Source organism: Thermobia domestica, chromosome 1, assembly GCF_964235325.1.
Source record: "Thermobia domestica chromosome 1, izTheDome1.hap1.1, whole genome shotgun sequence".
NCBI classification, from domain to species: domain Eukaryota; kingdom Metazoa; phylum Arthropoda; class Insecta; order Zygentoma; family Lepismatidae; genus Thermobia; species Thermobia domestica.
Window position 1 is genome coordinate 319,327,870 of NC_137454.1, and position 26,230 is coordinate 319,354,099.

At 35.2% G+C, this 26,230-nt stretch overlaps 1 protein-coding gene across 2 annotated transcripts; it reads right to left on the reverse strand.

Annotated features, from left to right (window-relative positions):
* Positions 1–5,561: 5,561 nt before the first annotated feature.
* On the reverse strand, positions 5,562–26,214 carry LOC145662717 (uncharacterized). 2 transcript variants are annotated; one of them, XM_081728578.1, is made up of 3 exons: positions 25,738–26,214; positions 20,079–20,273; positions 5,562–14,827 (listed from the first exon to the last, which is right to left on the reverse strand). In XM_081728578.1, the coding sequence occupies exon 3, from the start codon at positions 11,541–11,543 to the stop codon at positions 10,965–10,967; it is 579 nt and encodes a 192-aa protein (XP_081584704.1). In that variant the 5' UTR covers positions 11,544–14,827; positions 20,079–20,273; positions 25,738–26,214; the 3' UTR covers positions 5,562–10,964. Both variants share the same exon structure in this region, with proteins under 2 accessions (XP_081584704.1, XP_081584711.1).
* Between the last annotated feature and the right edge of the window lie 16 nt (positions 26,215–26,230).

Genomic DNA, 26,230 nt, shown 5'->3' on the forward strand with positions numbered 1-26,230 from the left:
CAACATTTATTGTTACAAAAATAGTCACTTTCAGTCTTATGTAAATTGATTTTTATATGTCTCCCCCTCCTTCTCCTTCCTCACGGTGGTCCGTCAAATTTAAATCATAAAAACGGTCTCAGGCTTGAACCTCATCTATGTTAAAATTTGATCAAAATCGGTCGAGTGGTTCAGGAGTTATTAAGTTTTATTTTTACACCCCTCCCCTCAGCTTTACCAACAAAGTGAATAGCCTAAAACCAACCCAGACTTGAAACTCGTCCATGTTAAAAATTTGATCGAAATCGGTTGGGCGGTTCAGGAGATTTACTCACAAACATAGTTATTTTCAATTGGTTATATATATATATATATATATATATATATATATATATATATATATATATATATATATATATATATATATATATATATATATTGGTAGTTTCGAATCTAGATATTCTCCCATTGGGGCAACGTAAAATTTTACGGCACTTACCACCAGTTCCGCCACCCTTTCCAACAGAACGGCGGATGCATCACTTTTACCACTAGCAATCCTCAACATTGAGACTTCCTAAATAGGCAGTCCTGGCTTCGATAGAAGGAAAAAAGTTTGAAGGGCCTAATCAGGGCAGTGAAGAGAAGAGTCATCTTTTTTTAGCTACACAACACGACTAGCCGACGTGACGGCCACCGTGGTCTCGCATCATGTGGTCCATTTTTTTAAAAAAAAATTTCAATGGAGACCTGCCTAAGTATTTTGATTTGCAGAGGAAGGTAAGTTGTATGCATTAACATTACAAATGTATGAGCATACTGGTATTGAAATTTGAAAGACGTTTAGGCCAAATTGAATTCAATAGATGATTGTATTTCCTTTTAGGAGCTTTTACTTTTTACTTTTGCAGCTTGTCGTCCCCTAAACTGCCGCTTGGAGCGTTTGCTGCCCCTTTCCCCTAGACCTGGCACTGATTATTGGAGATGACTGTAATCTGCACAGAAGGTCATGGCTTAATTATAAACAATAATATAGTAAGAAACTAAAACGTAAATATAGTGAGAATAATAACAACTCGCTGATTGTGCGAGCTGTTTTTCTCTTTTTTTCCCTCAGCTGATCTAATAGTGACTGTGCCGCACTCAGAACAGGTACAGGAGAATTGGCAACGCCACACGCGAGCCCGCCTGAAACTAATACGAGCTGAAACTTCTGAGTGATTCTTCCAACCTACATTCAAGGTTTCTGTATAATGACAAAAATTATATTGTATATTTTACGTTGAACTTCGCTTATAATATTATGTTCTTCTCCAAGATTTTAAGTTCAAACTCCTTCTTTCTCTTCGTTGATAAAAACTAACGACCTTTTTTTTTATTTATTCGTGGCATGATTTTTTTTTTCCACACAGGTACTGAACTTTGAATTTAGCAATTGAGAGTAGCAGAAACATACGAGCTTGATATTCCTCCACGAGACCAACATCCACTCATCACTGTGTTCTGTTGCTCGCCACTAGATGGTAATATAAGATGCAGTTACGAGAAACGAGCAATTAACGATTTGAATTCCACTAATTTCACTTAGAAATGTTAACCAATTGCGTTAGTACTGCATCATACGTTTTCCTAAGATAATGTAATTTGTCTTTAGCTTTTTGCCTTCTCTCAATTCCCAAGCAGAAATAGATCAGATGATTTTGATCTTCAGTAACGCATTTTTCTTTCTATTTTAAATAATATTAAATTTGCGTACGAAATAAATTAATTTTCACTAAGATACAGACAACCTAATAATTACACAGAAGGAATCAATACAATCAATCTTGAAATTCCGTCTCGTTTCGGCCCAAAAAGTGGAATAGTTTCCCATATAAATCAATGGGGATCATTTTAAAAATTCCGGCGGTATTCAGTCCTCGTAAGTGAAAACTGTCGCCGATCATTAGAAAGTCAATATGGGAAAACTATGAAATAAAGTAAACAGACACGCGTCATTTTGTAATAAAATTACATGGCGAGTGTATTTTATCTGATCCGAAGCTGCTGTTGTCGAATATACACGATTAAAGGAGCTCTGATTGGCCAAATTAAAAAGACCTCAGCCATTTATCCCTCTACACGCGAATTTTTCTACGTCGCCACCAGTGGGTTTCTTGTTATCCTGAAAAAAGAAAACTGTTTAGGTGGGACACAGACCCCTCCAAAACTGATGGTGAAATGTCAAAAGTGCTAATAACAGTATGTCAGATGTGCTTGAAGGTCATGAAAAACTGAAACGACACATTGTGTAGGAACAGCACGCTAAAATAAACGAATACGGTTTTTTATTTTCTGCGGACAAACTGTTTTAGAGGGCAAAAGCCCCCACCCAAAATTTTGAAATTTGAGGCCAAAAGGCAACAAAAAATGCACCGAATTGAATGACGTTGTGTACAGATATTGTAGGCGTAAAATGAGATAATTGGGTTTCGTATTTTCCTAAAAAAAAAAAACGGTTGAGTGAGGTACGGACCTTGTAAACCGTTGATTACGAAATATCGAAAGTGCAAATAAGCATACGTCAGAAGCTCGTAAACTGGAAAATTGCAACGAAACTTCGTATAGGGACAATTTGTAAAACAATAAATGAAACGTGTTTTAATATTTGCGGAAAACAGTGCGGGGGCTAAGCCCCATCCGGAAAAAGTAAATATTAAGGTAATAGTGCAAGAAGGAGTGGACCGAAGCAAAAGAAATTGTGTGTAGATATTATATAGACCCAATGCAAAATAAGGCCATTTGTCTTTCTCAAGTGTGCCTATACGTTTTGCTTCGAATTTGGCAGATCAACAGCAAACTGGAAATAAATTGACACTTTTTTTATGCGTAAAAACATTGTCAGGGTTAAAGATTCCTCCTGAAATACTATAAAATACGCTATACTGTTTGTGCTTGTAGTTGATATCCCAAATTTGAAAAAAAATGGATAAAGACACGACACTTATAAAACATAAAAGGCCTTGTTTTACATATCCAATATCTATATACAATTTCATTCGCTTCGGTTCACTCCTCCCGCCACTCAACGAATCGGTCCACTCAAGTTTTTTTTTTCTTTCAGGAAAATACGAAACACGTAAGTAGGAGATGGATGTAAAGATAGTTCAACCCTTTAGGTCCAAATTGAGACTTCTGGCGTCAAGATAATGGTGTTTGACAATAGGTCTTTGTTTACAGGAATGTCGTTTATCCTTGAGTACACATGTACACGTGTACGAACAATGGATGCCGCAGATGTGTATATGTAATAAATTAAGGTCATTGACATGCCGGCTTCCTTTATTCTTCGTATTTAGGAAGGTGGTTGAAGAATGTAGTGGGTGGAGATGAGAGAAGCGCATATTACTTTCTTTTGTTTATATTATTTTCTATTGTTGACAGAGTAGTTCGACCTTGAATAGTCACATACGCAGAAGTGTTTTGAAATTTCTAAGAAAAGCTTTTGTTCGTTAGGGGGAGAAGTAGAACACAGGTGTGCGTTAATTTTTTTCTATCGTTGACAGAGAAGTAGTTTGACCTTGTATAGTCACGTACGCAGAAGTTTGTTTTGTAATTTCTAAGAAAAGCTTATGTTTGTTTGGGGGAGAGGTAGAACACAGGTTTGCGTTAAAAGTTTTTATTGTATTCAGGAATTGCGTTAACCTTGACCATATACATGAACAATAGATGTTTTTGGAATTTCTAAGAAAAGCTTATATTTGTTTGGGGGAGAGGTAGAACACAGGTGTGCGTTAAAGTTTTTCTATTGTTGACAGAGAAGTAATTCGACTTTGAATAGTCACGTACGCATGGAAAAAATTCCAAGATTTTTTCTTTTAATGATTACGTGATAGTGGCTTGTATGAACTTGCTGTTGTTAGGACTCCATTTTGTTGTGACGTAAACGCTTAAATACAGAGTTTCAGGAGAGTGTTTTACGTATTACGCTATGGCTCCCGTACGAAAGTTAGTTTTTAGCGAAATCGACGACGAAGAGACACTATCATCGCCTCCTGCGGGAACGAAGAAGTTAAAGAACGACAACAGGTTAAATTCCCCGGAATCTATTGAAGTAGTCTACATATCTTCGGATGATGAAATTTATTCATCATCTTCGGATTAAGAAGGCGAATTGGAGGAACCAGAGACACCATTTCCAACGGTGTCGCCAACGCCACCTGCATCAACATCGCTGTTAAGCCGATCAAGTTCAAAATGTTGGAGTTTAAACTGTTTATGTTCTAGTCAAAAAGTGGATCGTGATTGTGTAATTGATGCAATTCTGAATTGGGACACTGAGAAAATATTAATTTGTGGAGGATGCACAGAAGCACTGGCTAATCAAATGGGACGACTTTGTTTTTGAGTCCAGAGGAACTAGAAGATCACGCCTTGAAATCTGCTAGACGTTGAAGTGGAGGACTTATTTTACGTATATGTAAGAACGCACATTATTGGCATATTTACGCAAGAACTTTTATGAAACCACTTTGGATTTAATTGAAGGACCCTAATTTTTTGACTGAATTAAATTTTTCGAAAGTAAAGATAAAAAGAAAGGCTTTGCAAAGTGAAAAAATTGTGTGCAAACTGAAGTGACAGTGTTTGAAAAAAGATGTATTCTCATATCAGTGGTGATGATGATTATATTTGTGTATCTTGTAGTGACAATAATATTAGTGAACTGTGTGTTTTAAAAACTATAAATGTATACTTATGTTTAAATATTATTTCCTGTGAATAATGCACGTTGAATCTTCAACACCGGTGTTTGCTTCTTGATGATATTGGAACTTTTGCTGTACAGCATTTATCCAACGAAATAACTCTTCTTGATTTGTTTGAAATATTTGAAGATCATCATAGTAAAATCTCAACTATAAACTTTATACGAAAAACGCGAGAATGTTTAAACATGGAATTTGTAGGACACACAATTCCGTTTTGTTGAATCGTAAACATGAAATTTCACCATGTGTTAATGAATACATTATCGACATACAAGCTTTCAAATGAATTCATTATTCGTGAATTTTGTTTAATTGCATGTGATGATACAGTAAATTTTCATTGTTTAGTAAAATCTCCGATTGAATACAATCAATTATCTTTAGGATGTCAGAAACAAGTTGATTGGTTAATATCAAACTTACTTGGACTAACTTGGAATAATAAAAACGGATATACTGTATCACATATACGTAACCTTGTATATCGATTATGTTTGCAAGATGCAACCTTTTATTGTAAAGGTGCAGAGAAATCCATTTGGATTAAGAAACTATTTTTGTTAGATAGTTATTGATCTTGCAACAAAACAATGTCCGCCATTAAATGAATTATGTGCAAATGTTATGAATGAATATTGTTCTTTTCATGAACAAAATATACAACTTGAGAAAAAACAGGTTGTGCATATCGAAATGCACAACAACTTAATTTTTGGTGGAAGTTTCAACGATCAACAGCATTAACTAACACGTTTTCAATGATGTAACTTGACTTTCTTATTTTTATGTTTGTGAAATGAAAAACATGAAGTAAAATTTAAAACTTTTATTTTAAAAAATCTTTTTTGACTTATATATTTATGTACATAATATATACAAACGATATTATTTCAGATAAATATTTTTTCTTTTTAGAAATTTATTTACGTTATTATGTACAATTTTATCATCCTTTTTTAAATTTCTTATGAAATTAACTTAAAGTTTTTTTCAAATGAATTATTGCGTACTATATGATACATGAAAAATAATACAAAATATCCACACAACACTGATTCTTCGTGTTGGTATGTTTGACTATTTACATAATAAACTTTAGTATACATAAGAATCAATGAATTTCTTCATTCACAGGCATTCGTAAACTATCGAAATAAAATCCTTCATGATATTTGTTTATGTATAGTCCAACCCAATGACTTCCTGTGGAATTTGATGTATCAAGATTAATGATTAGTTCAAGAGGAGTTTGCACTGTTTATGGAATTGTATCAATGGAATAAATTCCATTCACATATGATCTAGTTTGTTTATCACTGAGAAGAACTTTTAAAATTTCATCTGTATACATGATTTTTTATTTTTTTAAACGGAGTAGGAATATATTTATCACTGGTATTGTTCACAAACAAAACATAGTCATACACTTTTACATAGTCACTGTATAATAAGGCTTCATGCACACTGCACTTGTAATGTCCAAAGCTATGATTATAATGTGCACACTTTGAAACATGAAATCCTAGAGATGTGTACCGTGGACAGTCCAAATCCTCGAGATTGATAATATCACATTGAAGAATTTCCTGCAGAAAGTCCTGACGAGCTATGTCGAAAGTGTAAACAGATGAAATATTTGTACAATATTTGCGAAGAATTTCTTTAAGGTGCGAGTATTCGACATCCCCTTCATGCCATTGGATTCCATAAAAATTATCACACAAGTATTTTTTCGCCTCTATTATTGTTTCACACAGTTCAGTAGTAGCGCACGGAGGTTTAAATATCCAGTTTTGTAAGAATGATATATCTGGATTAGCTATTGCTAACTCTTTAACAATAAGTTCATCGTCGTCTTCCCCACGGCAAGCGGAGAAGTGAACAACACTCATACTACTCAACTGATCAAAATTTAAAATAAATTATCGCTATATACATTTCTATCTTTATCTATTTGTATGAGCGAGTCAAATTGAGCATACACAATACAAGTGATTGATTGTGTTAATGATTCTTTGAATGATACTTTTAAATTAACGGGAGTATCGCGCACAACATCCCATGTAGTATCATCTAATGTAGCAGTAGGGAATGGAATAAATGAATAAAGAGTGTATCCATGTGGATATTCATCATAGATAACAGTATGGCCCTCATCTTTGTAAAATATGCCTGTACCGGAGAACAGTTTGGTAACTTAGAACGTATAAATTATTTAAAAAATCAGGGGTGAGGGGATTGGGAGGAAATGATTTTGAACCAACTTGTAGTTGCAACTTGTTAACGTTAAAGTTTCGGAATTCAAAAGGATTAATATCTGATCTCCCATTACAGGCTGCGTTAGAGACAAATCCGGTAACGATTGCTTTAGGTACATTTAAGAGGAACAGATTATCAAGATTGTATGAATTTACTTGTTGAGGTATTATATATGATCGAGTTTCAACTCTTGTAAGAGGTAATTTGGCCGTTTTATGCACCATACCTGAATTTATTTCCATAATAATATCTGCAGATGTGTCAACACGTCGTGCATACATTGTAACTTCTTGAAGCACTACTTTATAAGATGTATTTGGAGCGTGCATTAAACAAAACACCTTTTGTTCGGAGTAATTTAATACAAAGATTTCAAGATTTCATATTTTATTTAGGAGCAGCGCGTTTAAAATGAAGTGTTACCGTCAATGTCCCGGAACGAAACGGCAAATTTCGCCCTGCATGGTCCTTTAGTAGTACTTCGATATTGTTAAAACAAAATTTTGAAACTGGTAAATAATGAATATCTTGAAATGTAATTGTTTGCACTTTTCCGTATTTCACATTGCAAATTGTTGCAATACGTAATAATGGTGCTATGGTATCACCTAAATATTGATATTGGACAATATCACTAGGGTTGGCAAGATGGCGTAGAATGTTTTACATCATAGAGCGTCATGCTCTTTAACTATTTCAATTTAATTATTAACAACAATTTCCATTCTGGACATAATATAGTGCATTACAATTTTTATAGTGTTTTACATAATTTTTTGTATGTTCTACGCTTCTGCCTTCCTTTTTAATTCACAAACTAGTGTGGAAACAGAACTATCTGAAACAGGCCAATTCGTCCATTTTGGAACGGGCCATCTTTTTACAATTATAACAACAACAAGAAGATTTAAGACAATTTTAGTGAAACAGTCAACTTGGCCTTAGTGCTGTGACTTTAATTTTAAAATCTCCCGCAAGGGAGATACATAGATAGATAGACAATATCACTATACACAAAAATTTGATGTGAATAACCAATATCAACGTAAGATTGTTTAAATCCACGTTTATGTAAAACAAGATCTATACTTTCGGGAAATCCTAATTGTAAAGACAATGTTGGTGACAATGTAAGTGATTTAACACGTTGATCACAATCTACGAATACTGTATTTGACACATTAATATTATGAATTTGGAAACCTTATTTAATTCTTCGACTAAATGGTACGCGGTTGGATAATATCCCGTGCTGCTGCATGCAATGTATAAGCGTCTTGTGATGCTAACCATTCTTTTGTTCTCTTTTGTGATATTTTAGTTTTACGATGCAATGTTTTAATACTAGATAAAGAAGCAGGATTTGAATATTCATAATATATTTTTGATAACTATCATTTTTATTACATTTTATATTCTTTTTAAAATTTTAAAAAATCTGTTTTACGAATTTTACTACTAACAACTTTCGGTGGACTCACAGAAGTAGAAATAAATTCTTTAGGAACATTAAGTTCTTCTAACAAAATTTTAAACTCTTGAATTCCCACTGGTTGTCTTGAATATTTTGGCATACAAACATCATTCACTAAATCTATAATGTTTGAACCTGGAATCTGTTTTACATGTATCTTTACTGTTCCTGATTGATCCCAATCTATTTTATTTGAATTTATTAATTGTTTCATTAATAGATCTATTTTCCTTCGATGTGTTTTCAGTACTGATTGTAAAATGTACGATACAAGTAAAATAGAATGATTCTTTTATTCAGATGGTGTTTTTTGAACTTCTTTTTCAACAATAGGAAATGTAACAGGTTTTTGTGTAGATGAATATTGTAAATATTAATGTAATGCTTGCTGATACATTTTCCATTTTTCTTCAAGACTAAGATCACGACGTTGTAAAATACTACTCATTTCTTCATCTAATCGTGATTGATGTGTATCTATAGACTTAGCATTTGATTGAAATTGATGCATTGCATTCTCAGGAACTAAAATCATTTTACGTAAATATGACATGATTCTTTACCTTCCAAAAATACTACTTGCTACAGCTCCTAGAATTGGACCTAGTAACATTGGTAAGAACGCACCACCTCTTTGAAGTAATATCTTCCTTTTCTTGTTTAATGCTGTACGTTGTTGAGAAAGAACTCGCAAGATCTTTTTATTTCTACGTAATCGTTGCTTCTGACGAGAATTTAATGGAACGTTCCCTTTTATTGTATTTTTAGCAACTTGTGAAATGGTTCGTATTAAATCACCTGAAGCACTTTTCAGAATATGTTTACGTTCTGCTGCTTTACATTTACACAGAGCACGGAGTGTACTAAAGTGTTGTTTCACCTTCAACATCTTGATACCAACTAAACATAAACTATCATTTCCTCGTCTTTTACGCTTGTGTACACGTACACTGTTTCATCCGGAAATATGTTTGTACGTATTTGTAATGCATCAATGTTAAATCAAATAATAAATAAGTATAAGGCGAACGTGTTACTTCATCAAATACATCAACGATATGTTTACTTTGTCGTGGCATGATTTGTCTAGCTAAATATTGAATTTGTAATTTATCACGTGGATTTTTAAATACTATAATATAATGAGCATTTAAACTAATATCACGTGCATGTTTTCCTTTTGGAAACAAATTTTGTACTAGAAATATAACAGTTAATTTTTTATGATGTGCATATTTTGTAAAATGCACAGACATTAAATCATCTAATATTAATAATGAATTTTCTTCAATGTGAAAAGTATTCATATCTGGAATTCCCTCTACGAAACGAATATTTGCATGGGAATCTAAGTGTGGTATTATTGCACCATAACACCATACAATTTCACGAAATGTTGTAATAAACATGTGTTCACGTTCATTAAGTAAACGATTTACAAAACCAGTTTTACCAGTCCTTGAAGGACCAGCAATTAAAATGGTAGAAGGATTATTAAACTTTAACATCTTGTTATCAAATGAATGCATGGAATAGAAAGCTCACCTTTTATACATTCACACACACACACACACACACACACACACACACACTCACTCACTCAAAATTAAAATGACTAGACTATTTAAAATGACTAGAATATTAAATCAAATAGAATATTAAAGCTAACGAGTTTCTTTGAAAGCGGGTTCTTAATATAATCACAATCATAGATTGTTCGAGTAATCAATACGTGTCAATAAATAAACAGAGCTTCAATATGAAGCGAACCGTCAAAAATATGCATTTGGCGTTCGTGGGTCAAACGTTAAGTCTCTTGGTAACCGTATGGTATGGTCCTAGTCTTTTGTACGTCATGTAAAAGAATATCGTCTTCGTCATCAATACGTTTATATTTTTTGTTAACCATACGGTGTTTTGGTTTCACGTCTTGAAAAGATTTGGAACCCGCGTTTCCGGATAATACTTGTAGGATTTTCTATTACTACAGATTCAATTTCTTCTCGCACTAACCCATAGAAGCTCTCAAAATTAATTTTTTCAGAGGTTCTATGGTTCAGTGTTATCCCCCGAATTTTGTAAATGTGCCGAAATTCCCCCTGAGGCATTTCTAAGCCTCATAAAATATTTTTTTGGCCAAGTGCGATCAGAGTGATAAATTCCCACCCTTCATCTATTTCATTTGTTAAATGCCCAAGATAATTACCCAAGTGTAACACGGGTTCCTCATCTTTCCGTTGCAAAAACATAATACTGTCCGTATCACAGTAAAGTGCACGTTCAGGTCCTACAGCAGTCAAAAAGTCATAAAGTTTAAGTCTGTCCCACGAAGGAATAAATGCAGCCAAGACGACATTGGAAAATCCTAACGGGCTGTTATCATTTTCCAAGTCCTTGTAGTTCATAGGTAAAAGCCTATCACCGACTGGAATCACTGATGAAAGGTACCTAAGAAACTCTTCTGAGTTGTTGAGGATTGTACACTTCATCGTGTCCGGGCGCTAACCCCATTTCCCATACGACGAATTAAGGTATAATTTCGCTGTAGCGCGCAATCCCGTGTTCTTCCTTATATTATCATAATTTAATTTAATGCCTTCATGAGCATAATATTCATCGATATATTTCTTTTTGTCTTCTTCAGTTTGGCAAGAAGTAGGAAAACCTGAAGCTTCCTGCTTCATTTGAAGAAAGGAATTCAAGTAATTCCCGAACAGACCACCTGAATTCTCTTCTTCTGGATCTATGAGTTCGAACTCCCAAATTTCGTGAATATCGATGATCTTATAACCTTTTTTAAGAGCAAGGTGTAGCTCTGGAGTACAAAATGTACTTGTTATTGCGCGATCCATTCCTTCATGTGTACATTCCCCTACAACATTATTTTTCTCTTCTTCCATACATGTCCGGCACAGTCCAAAAAGTAAGCGTCCACCTGCCACATATGGAAAAATAGGAAAATACATATCTTTTGGAGGCATGATGGTACATTTCACTAGCCCATGAGTATTTTTCACTTCTGGAAAATCCGGCTCCCTCTGAATCTTAGGCATTCCAATCGGCATTGGTCTACGTGCCATTACAAAAGGATAAAGATATAATATCGAAATATCAAATTATCTCATTATCCTTGCAATTAACGTATGATCTGAAGACTTCACTACGTCCACCTTGATACGCCATTCTAGGAACAATAGGATTCGCTAGATGAGTACAATGTTCTTTAATGAACTTTTGTAAATCTTTGTCTTCACCTTATTGTACCAAGTACATTTCTGGATCTCGTGTAACTTTACACCAAGATTTTAAACGTATTCTCGACGTCTCATGGTTTGTTCGTACCGTCTTGCATACGTATCGCAAATATCTTGAGAAATGTGAATAATTTCATTGCGGTTATTAGGAGCACATGAAACACACCCGTGGAAACTGCAACCATGAAATTCATACGCTGCATTCGTACTTGGATCATATCCGTCAACCTTGTATTTACCGAAGCGTACCTCTGGACCAGTACCACAGTACTGGATATTCCTACCAAGTTGATTTTCAACATATTTTAACCACAAGAGTGCTTTTGCACTTTGTCGCACATTATGTTGAAATCCCTTTGGCGGAATTACAGCAATGGTATTCTCCGGTAAGGACAGGGTACGGTACGTTTTCATACTTAACCCTGCAACCGTCGAACAAGCAATAAAACATTGGAGACCGTTCGTTTTCTCTTCTATGATGTTATTAAATTTGATGATAGCTTCTGTAAGAATTCTAACGTCATTTTCACAGTAAGCCAACATTTCCTTTTGGAGATCATACTCCTCGCCACTTGCAGCACGTTCTTGGTGCCAGGCGATTAGTTGTTGTCTCTCTTCCGTGCTTCGCGAGTCAGGGTCAAAATATTCAAGAGCGGGAACCGGACCTACATAATTTTGATTTTCGAAAGTGTTAAATAAATATGGGAAATCTTCCATCTTCAAATTTCCAGATGCACTTAAAATTTTACGTATTTTGGATAATTTAATTCCAAGGAACAAGAATCTATTTGCGATATTCATACAAAATATTTTTTGACCTTGTATCAGAACATCAGGAATAATATGTTGCTTATCAATTAGATTTAAGCAGAAGATACCATCAAACGCCCAGAATTATGCGCTAAAATTACTATCCGCTGAAACACTGGACGCCCCATTAAAACATGTTTAATGAAGTCATCTATTGTTTTAAAAGAAAACGATCTATTTTTATTTTTATCACCGCAAAAGTTGCAGGAATCATCCAAAGATTTACTCATACAGTATGAACATGTATGTCTGCTACAAATCAAGGCAACTTCATATTTCCTTTCACCGTTCTCATTTTCCGGCATTAACATCGTTTCAATATCATATGCAATATACATAAACCTTTTGATATGTGTAGGCTTCAATTTTTGCACAAAGCATTGATGATTAGGTTTTACGTGAACCTTACATGTGGCACAAAAATGTTCACCACACTTATGTGCAAGTTTTCGAAGTCTACTGTCAGTCATGCGATTACAGTCGGGACAAACCTTTACATAATGACACTCACTAAAGCCAGCCTTATTACGTGCCAAATGATTATTAAAACATTCACCCTCAGTAAACTTTCTATTACATGCATCACATTTGATTTTTCGTAATGTCGGGTTTTGGTAATGCTGCTTATTGCAGGCTAAACACTGCAATTCACACTTGTGTTTATGCCGACGATCATCGTATGCTTCCAAACATTTAGTACAGTACTTTCTATTTTCTAAAAACGATGTAATACACTTAATTGGTGCGAAATGGCCAACTGTAATACCTCTTTCATAAAAAAAATATACACTTACTTTGGTGCAGGAGTTCCAGGGACATGTACCTTATATTTACGTTCATTAACGGATTCATCTCTTTCGTAAACAACAATTCGATACCTTTTTGAAAAATATTTATGAAAAGTATCAAGATCGCTTAAATCGCAAGCATTCTTTGTTTTAAAATTAACATTTGCATCCCTACAAAGTTGCTCTGCCTTACTTTTCCAAATTTTCTCATAATCTTTTTTTCAAATTATACATTGTATTTACTGTCTTCATATTTCTCCAAATGCCAAGCAATACTCTTTGGCAGACAAAGCATGTCAGACCTGTTAATATAAACAATATGGCGGTTAAGAACTTTTTCCATGTCTTCATAACGGGCGGCTTTACAATCATTCCTAATACCTTGCCCGCTTACGTTTTTAACTATATGAAACCGAAATTGGACTTCATTTCCGAGCAAGAATTCTTCATTGGAATTTAGTATATTTTCCAATGAAGTTAAAATGACCTCAGCACTTAAATCGCTCTTTCTTCTCCAAGAATATACGCTGGTTTTTTGTTTCTACTGTTCGAGCTATCGATACAGAGACCAACGTAATCCTCTGCTTGGGCGTCAGCGAGAACCTCGTCTAACGCAAAGTTAACTGATTTCTTAATATATCCTTCCGGATTTTGAATATTGTGATCACCGGCTAGACGAATTGCGATTTCTCTTCCACGAAGATTAAAATTCGTGAAATTTTTTGTGCTATCTCTTACGATTTCGAAGTTAGCATCATCTGATTTTTTAAATTGTTTGTGACCAACTTGGTCGTGCCTATGCGACACATTTCCATGAGATGGTCCTGGCTGTGGAGATACTGATCCATAGCCAATAGTATCCCGTGAACATTGCACATCTGGATGAACACTGTTTACAGGAATTATTTGAGCAGATGAAACTGCATCGATACCCAACTCTTCTAAAAACTTTCCCAATATCTCTATATAATCATCATTATCATTAACGGAATTTTGATTATATTCTTGTTGTTCAGCATCATCAACAATCATTCTATCATCCATCATATTACCCAAGTTTGAATTTCCTTGGTGGGTATTGGCTACGGAATTGTTACATGACGATGCTAGAACATTACGTTGAGCCAAAACAAAACGCGAGCCATACTGATAAAATTCAGATACTTCTCTATCATTTACTCTATCAAATTGTCCTTCCTCCTATTAAAATGATGAATAAACTTCTCGTGTGCTAGATGATACATGTTCTCCCCTCTGAAAAATCCTGCAAAGATCTAATACATCTGCAGAGGAAAGACATGTATTCAAAACTGTGTGTTCATTAGAAGCAAAATACTGGTGTAATAATAAAAGCATGTACTCACACCTTTCACTTCCTCTATGTCCATCCTTATAAAATTTTACAATTTTCTGCCAAGCCACCAGGACTCTTTCACCATTATGCAGACCCTTTAATTCTTCTTGGAAGAGGGTTTCGTCCACCACATTGAATTCTAAGTTGAAGAACTCCATCTGTAATCAGGAATTGAGTTTCTTAATATAAATATTATAATAATTTGGTGTTTCTGTATGTCCCTTAATACAGTCACTTCGACTTCGATATATCTGATTGTTTTGTCTTGTTTACCACAATAATTTCTTCTTATGTGATCAGATAACTTTCAATATTTTCTTATGTGCAATTTTAACTTGATTAATAATATAGAATAATTTAAAATCGAGGATGTAATAAAATTACGTCATGCAAGTATCTTCGTCAGCATTCAAATGATTATAATTGTACAACAATACGGTATATATACATTACAAAGTATGACGACACACAAATATAGTGTAAAAGCAAGTTTCAACATGTTTTGCAAACAAAGGATAGGGGAGGAAATCAAAGCCATGCCGACTACAGTGGGAGAGGAATTCAAAGTTAAGCCGACTGAGTGGGAGGGAAGATCAAAGGAATACCGCCTACAGTGGGAGAGATCAAAGTTAAGCCGACTGAGTGAAAAATAAATGCAAAGTTAGGTTGACTGAGTGGGAGAGGAAAACAATTTATCAGTTCACAATCAAAGATTGTTGTGACTGGGAGAGGAAATCAAAGGAATGCCGACTGAATAGGAGAGGAAAACAAAGATAAGCCGACTGAGTGGAAGGGGGGATCAAAGTCATGCCGCCTACAGTGTAATTATAAGGGTGGGAGAAAACCTTACATAGGCATCTTTTGAATGTTAGTGAAAATATTAAATATGTTGAAATCATTATAGGAAATCCAAAAAGTTAGAAAAAACAAAAAAATATGAAAAGAGAAAAGTGAACATGTCCGTCTGGACATCAGCAATAAGAATATTTAAATAGTATAGTGAAAATCACCATAAGGACGCCAGAACATTGGAAAAAACAAAAAATGAAGAAAAGAAAAAAGTGAACATATCCGTCTGGACATCAGTAGTAAGAATATTTAAATAGTATAATGAAAATCACCATAGAGAGGCCAGAACATTGGAAAAACAAAAAATGAGGAAAATAGAAAAGTGAACGTGACCGTCTGGACATCAAGAATAAGAATATTTAAATAGTATAGTGAAAATCAACCTAGAAACGTCAGAACATTGGAAAAACTAAAATTAAGAAAAGAAAAGGTGATCATGTCCGTCTGACATCAGTAATAAGAATATTTTAATAGTATACCGAAAATCAGCATAGGGACGTCAGAACATTGGAAAAACAAAAAATGAAGAGAAAAGTGAACATGTCCGTCTGGACATCAGAAATAAAAATATTTAAATAGTATAGTGAAAATCAATGGGACACCAGAACATTGGAAAAAAATAAAATGAAAAAAGTGAGCATGTCCGACTAGACATCAGTAATAAGAATATTTAAATAGTATATTTAAAATCAGCATAGGGAAGTCAGAACATTAGAAAAATAAAAAATGAAGAAAAGAGAAAAGTGAACATGTCCATCTGGACATCAGCAATAAAAATATTTAAATAGTATAGTGAAAATCCCTATAGGGAATGTGGAATAGTGGAAAAACAATGTCCTAATCCTAATAAAGGCAAAAATGTAATAGTAGCGGGGAAATTTAACATTTTGGTTTATCGGGTATCATTAAAGATACTTCCGTCAACATTTTATTATAAGTTCCCGTAAAAGTTTGTAGTTTGCATTCACGTTTGCACTCAACTTTGTTAGTACTGCAAACTCAACTCTGTTAGTCTTTTCTTAGTACTGCATAATACGTAACTATATCTCCTGCACATCCAATTTACTAATATTTAGCTTTTGCGCAAAAAGAATGCTATAATTTGTGCGTGACGGGAAAATGTACACGCTCATCTTAAGATTGCCTGCTAACTAACATATACCTACTGCGCAACCATGTTATGTACTGGTACCCTAACTAACTAACTAACTCTATGGCCTAGGGAACCCGGAGGTTCAATGCCGCGTTCACAAAACCTATCTACTGACTTCTATCCTTAGCTAACTGCATCCAGTTTCTACTTTCTATTCCCATGTCAGCAAGATCTATCTTAATATTGTCCTCCCATCTGTGCCTAGGTCTTCCTAATGGTCGTTTACCGATTGGTCTTCCAGTCAAGACTGAAAGCGTTTCCACTTTCTTCCATTCTAGCTACATGACCCGCCCACCTAAGCCTCCTAGATTTGACGACCCTAACAATGTTGGATAAACCATATAAATTATTTAGTTCCTCGTTATGAAGTTTCCGCCGTTCCCAATTCTCGTTCCTCTTGGGTCCGAATATTCTTCTCAGGATCTTGTTTTCAAATACTTTCAGTCTATGTTCTTCCCTCAGAGTAAGTGACCATGTTTCGCAGCCATACAGAACAACAGGCATGATTATCGTTTTGTATATTTTAAGCTTCAAATTCCTCGACAGAATTCGCGACGACAAGAGATTTTGAACCGAATAGTAACACGAATTCCCTGCTTTTAGTCGACATTTAATTCCGTGAATATGATTTTCCTCTGTTAATATTGATCCTACTTATTTGCAACTACCCACTTTATCAAAAGTATTATTTAATATTTTAACGCATCCATAATTTGCTGTATTCCGGTCTGGTTACTGGTACCCTTGGCGCACAAAAATGGATTAATTTCAACATGTCGGGAGAATATACACGCTCAACATTGACTGCTAACTAACATATAATGTACCTACTGCGCAACCATGTCAGATACTGGTAGCCGTCGCGCACAAAAATGAACAAATTTGTGCCTGGCGGGAAAAGTACACGTGCACCTGAATAGTGACTGTCAAGCAGTACACAAATCTAGCCTGTATTATCGGTTACTGAATGTGTTGCGTACAAGAACAGCAAGACTACATATCGTACCTATATGAAAATCACTACTGTTCTCTTGTGTACAGGAGCGGTGTGTATAGATACCATACGTTGTCATAGCATTACTAATCTTCGCGTAACACGTACCTGTCCGCGCGCGTCACATTGTAATGTTTGTCTTCACATTCGCGTCTCCGTCCGGACGCGTTTTCCAATCGCGCAACCCGCGTCGCGACGCGTTGCCGCAACCCAATATTAATGATTATGTATTCAAATCAAAGACAATTTCCTACTTGTGCAAACAAATATCTTTTACGCAGAAGCCTTTAGGTAAGTGAAAAACTTTTTGTATACTCAAATGATATTAAAATTAAAATTGTGTAAAGGCATAATACATACAGGAGAATATCACATATAAAAACATGTGTACCAATGCAGGACACAAAACAATGTAAGTGCACATACATACACATGCTTACCAATGCATACAACACAACACCACATCCAAAGTCATACATACGGAAAGCTACAATACACAACCACACATACAGACATGCACATGTATACACACCCTAATGCTTCACCACATAAAACAGATATATACGCGGACCTAGAATAATGAACTGCCACAGATAGAAACATACATAAGCAAAGTCACAGTAATACAGCAAGAAACACAAAACGGAAGCCTAGCAAGGCGTACAGAGGCAAACCTATGTACAAGCACGATAATGCACTGCCACACACATCACATACATAGGCAGAACCATAGTAATACAAGAGCAAACACAAAGGGATGACTACCAAGGCCTACAAAGGTATGCATTTGTACAAACACGGTAATGCAGTACCACACACATCACATACATACGCAAATCCACAATAATACACCAGCAAACACAAAACAAAAGCCTACCAAAGCCTACAGAGGCAAACCTATGTACAAACACGGTAATGCACCACCACACACATCACATTCATACGCAGAGCCACAACACACACATACACACGCACACACATACATACATATAGACATGCACAGAGAGAGAGAGAGAGAGAAAGAAAACAAACAACACAGATATTCTTGTAAATAGATGCCTACATACATACATATATACATATGAACAATTCCAAACACGTACATATGTACATATATACACATATACAAATATATATAACCATACATTGGATCGCCGGCAGTAACATAAATTCTTTATGATCATCTTCGGCTCAGGAGGGTTTCATCTCGCCTCACACTTTGACTGAACAGCAGAGGCTCATACGTGTGGAATGGTGTGAAGAAATGCTTGCAAGATTTGATGGAGGCAATTCTCGACGCGTCCTTGACATTGCTACTGGTGATGAGACTTGGATCTATCAATTTGACCCTGAAAATAAACGCCAGTCTACAGTTTGGATCTTTCCAGACGAAAATCCACCCACGAAAGTGAAACGACCGCGAAGTATGAGAAAGAAGATGGTCGCAACTTTCTTCTCCAAATCTGGCCATATTGCAACTGTTCTACTTGAAGAACAAAGGACTGTTACTGCTCAATGGTACACCACTGTTTGCCGAACAAAAGTGTCACAGAAGCTTCGGGAACGGCGTCCAAGAACTGGATTGCGTGGAATCCTGCTGCATCATGACAACGCGTCCGCACACACGGCCAACATCACAATTCAGTTTTTAGAATCTACGGAGGTCAAACTTATGACTCATCCGCCGTATAGCCCTGACCTGGCCCCGCATGATTTTTTTCTGGTCGCCAGAATCAAAGATCGCATGCGTGGGAAGAGATTTTGCAGCCCTGAAGAAGCTGTAGTGGCATAAAAGAATGAACTTTCAACACTTGAAGAAAAAAACTGGCAACACTGATTCCAAAAGTGGTTTTCGAGTATGCAAAAAGTGTGTACAGTGTAATGGTGAATACTTTGAGAAAATGAAAGTGTTAAATTGATTTTGTGTAAGCTATTTCACATCTCAAAACTTTCGTAGTGACCCTCGTATACGTGGTGGCAGGAAACGTAAATAAAATTTCAGCAAAATGTATTTTCCTTTTGAACTTTACAATAATAATAATAATAAACTATGCTTACTTGTTATAATTTATTCCCTTATTCTAATCTACCTTATCTTGAATTTGGCTTAAAGTTTTGTTTTACAACGTTTTAAACTCCTAAACCGTGTAAATGCAATATCTAGTACTCTGCTTCTTTTCTATCCCGGAAATATTTTTCATTATTTAAAAGTACTGTAGTAAATATTAAAATTCGAAGTAGCAATGATTGCTGAAATTTCATACTACAAAAATTATTCTCAAACAAGAATAACTCTAAGAACAGATGTACAAAAAAAATATGCATCACGAAGAACTGCTAAGCTTCAGTAATTTTAAATAATAAGCATTAATATTGCAGAAGTAGCATAAAAAAACAGAAATGATCAACTTACGCTGCGCGCAGTTAAACGGAGTAGAGATCTTTTTATTCATGAGCAGATTGGCATCTTTAGGAAGGCCTTTATATTTTACTTGTATTTTCTCTATTCGTCCAATAATACCCCTTTGTCTCTCTTGTTCCTTTGAAAACAAGTAACTTCTTTTCTTTCTAACCTCTTCACTGGTTAGTGGTAACGTGGAGAAACAGCCTAAAATAATAATAAAAAGAACTATAAATCGATGATGTTAGGAATTGAAAAAAATATTACTAAAGATTTATTTGCCTGGCGGAAAATACGTTTATAGTTAGTGTTAGTCATATTAACCAATTACCATCTACAAATTGTAAAGTAAGTTTAATTTCTGATTTCTATTAGTAAAGCTGTTTACAGTGACATTTCAGTTCTTGTAATTATTTCCTCTGTCAGTATTGAGTTCAGAATTTACTGTGCGGATACAGATCCATATACATTTCTTTTTATTTGTGAACCTTATTTTCGAAACAGTAGTTTTAGTAAGTTGGATTTATTCCTTAAATTCGATATATATAAGAGAGAGAGAGAGAGAGAGAGAGAGAGAGAGAGAGAGAGACAGAAGTATATATATATATAGGTATAATCGTTAAAAATTTTTATAAAAGACAAAAAATAAGAACTTTAAGAAGTTTTATCCATAACCATCTTAATGATTCTATATCTCAATGCTGAGAAAGGAAGTTCAGAAAAAGGTTATACGTTATAACTTTGGGGAGCAGGAATAAGAATAAGAGTAAAAGTTCCAAAAATGGTCTAAATGCAAAAAATTCATATCTGCGGTAAGAGTGTCGAAAAGAATTGAGCGGTTACACAGTATAAGTCTCAGATTGAAGCAAAGTTCGAAAGTGCTCAATTGTAGCTTTAGTATGACTACCTTCTTCCCCCTTCCCCACAAAAAAAAAATCTTTTACATAACCTGCAATACAAGAAGTGGCTTACTCCACACCAATTCAGTCAGGCAAAGAAAAATTTTTTATATTCATAGTCTCAGATGCTATTCAATATAACAGATGTTAAAATTCAGGACAAAGTAAGAAACCTGTTTTTTGTTCCCCCTTTCCAAAATAATAATAATAATAATAATAATCCTAGCCTGAGACACAGGCCGCCACAAATAACGCCTCGGACACCATTTCTCACGTGCAAATTTCGGCAAAATATTAAAATACTCTATCCCTGGAAAAGTTTATAATTTATTCCTTTTTATTTTATTTTAAACAGAAAAATATTACTGATTAAAATTATATACTGCGTTTGGAATGTGTGTGTACGATCTCTGCTGTAGTCCTATGATTTTTTTGAAAGATCAAATATATCAATTGAAAATTGTGCAATACATTAAACCACCTCCTGTTACCACATTCTCTAATTAAATAATCAACTAATCGCTAAACAAAGTAAAGCAAGTGTATTATAAAACTAATACCTTGTGACAGCTTCGCCAACTAAATACTTGGTTCATCAGATACTATCGAGTTTAGTTGACGAAACTGTCACATGTTTTATAATAAAGTAAAATTTGTTTGCTTCGCTCACGATAAGTCTATTATTTAATTATAATATATAAAAGGCAAAGTTGGTATAAACGAAAATACCACATTCTCACATATTGGTCTCATAAAATCAAATTCTAGTCTTATTTGACATGGCATTTTAATTCTGCATAACGGCAAGTAACAAACACAGCTTTCAAATATATTCAAGTCTCCTAAATATATGTATATTTTTGGGACATAAATTGTGTCAGAGAATTATCTAGTGCTGATACGTGGTTAATGGTAGGAATCTTTTGTAGGCTCCTAAACATTTTAGCCAAGTGTGTGTAAGACGAATGCCAACAGGACAGACGTATATCACGACAGTGTATGCCCTGATGAAGAGAAAGACCCAAGATTCTAACGAGGAATTGTTTCGAGCTGTGATTCAACGATACAACGAACTTTTCCTTTTCCCTGCAAACGTTGTTGAGCTGAGTTGAGTTTAACGTCCCGTTCAGCAGCGAGGCTATATGAGATGTAGACGTACTGATTAACGTGGAATCCGAACCACATAAGCTCCCGCCGGGAATCCCTGCAAACATTATCATGGATTTTGAAATACCAGCAATGAACACAATCAAAACAATAAGGTTGTTTTTTTCACTTAGTTCAGTCTACGTGGAGAACTATTCAAGAACTTTACCTTACAAATATTTACAAACAGAATGACGAGTTCCGTATTTTGCGAAAAACTGAACAGCTTTGAATTTTCTCCAATACGAAATGAACGTCAGAGAATGAAACTCCTTAAAGAAGCTGTAGAAGAAATAGTAGAGCTTATGGATTACTTCGACCAGATCTACGTTTCCGGTACATATCGGCGTGTTCGTGTTTTTGGAAGTAACGATGATAACATCCGTTTGAGAAATATGCGCGCTCTTTTCCTTCAAGAAGTATGGAATGTTCACGATGCCACATTAAACAAGGAGCCGAGAACAAACAATATATATACGAGTCCTTTAATTACAAGTTAAAACATCTGGTTGACATGTCTCATCCGTCAATCTGGAAATTAATCCAATATATCCAGTAAGAATAAGGCATGGTCTTGCCTTACTTTTGCCTTGCCAGTACTTTTGCAGACTGCCATAGGGAAACAGTCAACCAAGAAGACGAAGCAAATTTAGAAGCATTCGCAGAAAAGAATCTAAAATCTGTGCTTAGCATACAATCCGGAACGAATAATACGGAAGAATTTTTGCATCCTGTTTCATTTAATGTTGTGCACAATGAAACTTACAGGTGTAAATATAAAATGCATGATTTTAAAAATACATTTCTGGGCTGTTGGCATTGATGGCTATGTTAGCTTGTCACCTTTGACGGATGACGTCCATCAATGAGCACACTATCCAGGGAAAACAAGGAACAAAGTAGCCTGCGACCTATATGTGAAATACCATCCCGGCATTTCCCTGGTATGAATGAAAAAAACCCAAGAAAACCTCATTCAGGATGACTGGTCTGAAAAAGCTTTTCACACTTTCTCGACCGAGTACCCTCATCGGGAAAATATAAAGTGCAATGTATTGGAATTGGTATTATTATGAATCATATATTATATTAAATTACATGTTGAAATTCATTTGTTTTTCAGGCATAAATGTATATTCGAATTTGAGTATTATTTAGTTTCGCCCTCAAGTCAATTGGTACTGATTATGGTCCGTTATTTGAACGGTGGTGAGTATAAATACAGTGTAATCATTGGCATAAAAACTATAGTGTATAAAATACGAACCAATCTGTGTTAGGTTGCCACTAAAAAGCCACCTAATCGAATAAGGGTAGGAGTGCAGCAGGCGGGCCGAGCAACAGCGACGGGGTGAGTTCCTAGGGACCAGGCGCGTCAGGGACGATGGATATACGCATAAAAGTTTTTTACAACAGCTAACTATGCCGGCACAGATCCGGAGACGTAGATAGAGAGTTATTAAATGGCATCCTCAATATTTTCCGTAATTCAATAATTCCTATAGTCCCAATTACCTGTTACTGTATACACATGAAAGTAAAAGTAAAATACAAAACCATTAGGGGATAATTTTTACTTCCTTTGAATACCTAATGAAGCTGCCAATATTATCTTTTACTGGTGTTTGTACATCCGTCACTGTATGTCTCTTCATGCTGGAACACTTCTAGTTTATAAGATATAATTTAAATATTTATCGTATTGAGAATATATTATCATTTTCCTGTATTTCCGTTTGCTGTTTTTGGTGCTAAAATTACCAGGTTAAAACTACTAATGGCAAAATTACCGCGCAGCACTAACTTTTCAAAGTAATACAATAGGGAGGAATACATATCTTGTCAAGAACAAAGAAAGGATTAAAATAAGAAATAATTGTAATTAACATGTAAGTGAGAGACAGAAATTAAAGAAGGAAAATATGAAATAGTATTTCAGTTTAACGTCCCATGATTATCCCCGTTTGGCTAAGAGAGATGGATGCTTAAGGCATGTGAATGACAGAAGTTGTGGAATGAGAAAGTGAGAGGAAACGGAAGTACCCCGAGAACCCTCTCACACACGATGTCGTCCACCACTAACACTTGGCCGGGGTATCGAACCAGGGACCTCATGCACCAGAGGTAAGCGCTCTACCACTGAACCAATGTGCCCCGGAAATGAAACAAGTCTATGTAAGGTATATTAAAATAAATAATAAAAAAAAAAATAGCAATATAACATTGAAAACAGGCGTCTTATTCAGGGCCACAATCTGCGGAAGATTATACGAAAACACAAATTCAACCCAGAACACCCCAGGTAAGTAACTATACCTGTATTTGATAAAACTAGTCCTAACTATTGCTTCACAACGCCTGAGACTCTTAGTTTTGTAGGTGGGATACCTGCATCTAAAATAATAAGGTCAGAAATTAATTGTGTCACTGCCATATTATCCTTCATAACGGAAGCACTGCACACAATATACACATTCCAATACCATTTACTTATTGAAATAAGTTTGCGTTTAGTAACTTACAATATCCCACTCGTAACTTCCGTGATAAGGGACTACATGACGAAGAGGTACAATTATTATGATTTAATGGCGGAAAAGGCAGTGTAGAAATGGTGCATATATGTTAAGGTTGTGACATATCGTGTGTGAATTTTATAGTCATAAAAAAATAACGAGCGTCAATTGTTAAAATTGTGTGGAAGAGACGAGCTACTGAATAGGAGAATAGTTTTTCGTAAGTGTGGAAACGAATTGAAAATACGGAAGTATTGTACACAATTTTCTTCTCGAGATTAGGAAAGTTTACACGCCTCTGCTTTGAAGGCGACTTATAACTCAACGTATCCTGTTAGGTGGCCACGGCATTACTCGAGCAGACGGTTCCTTAATATTTTGAAACATTTCCTGCATCTTCAGGTTAGGTTAAAGCTTTGTATTTCCTCAGCAGGGCATGTACTAAATGAGAAGCTCCATTACTACTTGCAGGCTAAATTAAGGAGGAATCAGTATAAACAGTGTGGACGTATGGCATAAAAAAATAGTGCATAAAACACGAACCAACTTGTGCTAGGTGAATATTAAAAATGCGAATGCGTATTTACTCGAGCAGACGGTTCTACCAAAATTTATAGGTAAAATACAATATGAAACATTTTACGTGAAGGAATGTGTGTGTGAATCGAAGTAATTACTGCAGTGCACAGAGTTTGTGTTCTTCCACTAAACCTCATTATTGCGTATAACCCCCTGTCGCTCGTGCGCCTGCTCCCTACGGACGCACCCCCTCGCTAACGCGCGGGCTCTCCTGCTGCGTTCCTGCCCTGACTGGGTTAGATAGCATTCGTTTTTCAGTGGCCATCTAACACAAGTTGGATTCCGTTTTATGCACTGTAGCTTTCATGATATGTCCACATTGTATTTATACCGAACTCTCCTAAAGTCAAATTGCAAGTAGCATTGGAACTTATTTAGTGCATACTGTGCTAAAAGAAACACACAGCTCTAACTTGTATGTAAGAAATGCGTTAATGCTTGGTATAACCGTCTGCTCGAGTAATACCATTTCATTACATCAATTCGTTCCAAAATCAAAATTTGAAAAATAGTAATTAAAATGAAACTTACGAAAATTGAAATGAACACTTTTATGATAACAGATGAAAGTTTCAAGTGATCGTAGATTATAAACACAACGTCTATTCAAAACCTTCATTGTCTGGGCGAGTGTTTCGATACTATTTCCCTACGTATAAGAACAATACATATATTATATTAAAACAAAACAATTATTTTCGTTGAAACCATATTTCTAATATGAATGTTAATAGCTCGCATGTGTTCTTCATTTGTTGCAGGGGGTGCCGCTAGTGTTGCTAATACTATAAGAGAAAAGTGGATAAAATTAATTGTTAAAAGTGTCAAAACCAAACTCCCCAACAGAAATAATGTCATCATCATCATTTTCTTTTTCAGGTTAAGTCCAAGCATTTTGTCTCAGTGAAAAACTATGGTTGGAATCAAAGTCGTAGGCATTAACGCCGATCCCAACAGTTTCAGTTTCAGCGCACTATCCTATATTATTTTTTTCGCGCGCTACCCTAGCTAGTTGTTTGAAGTT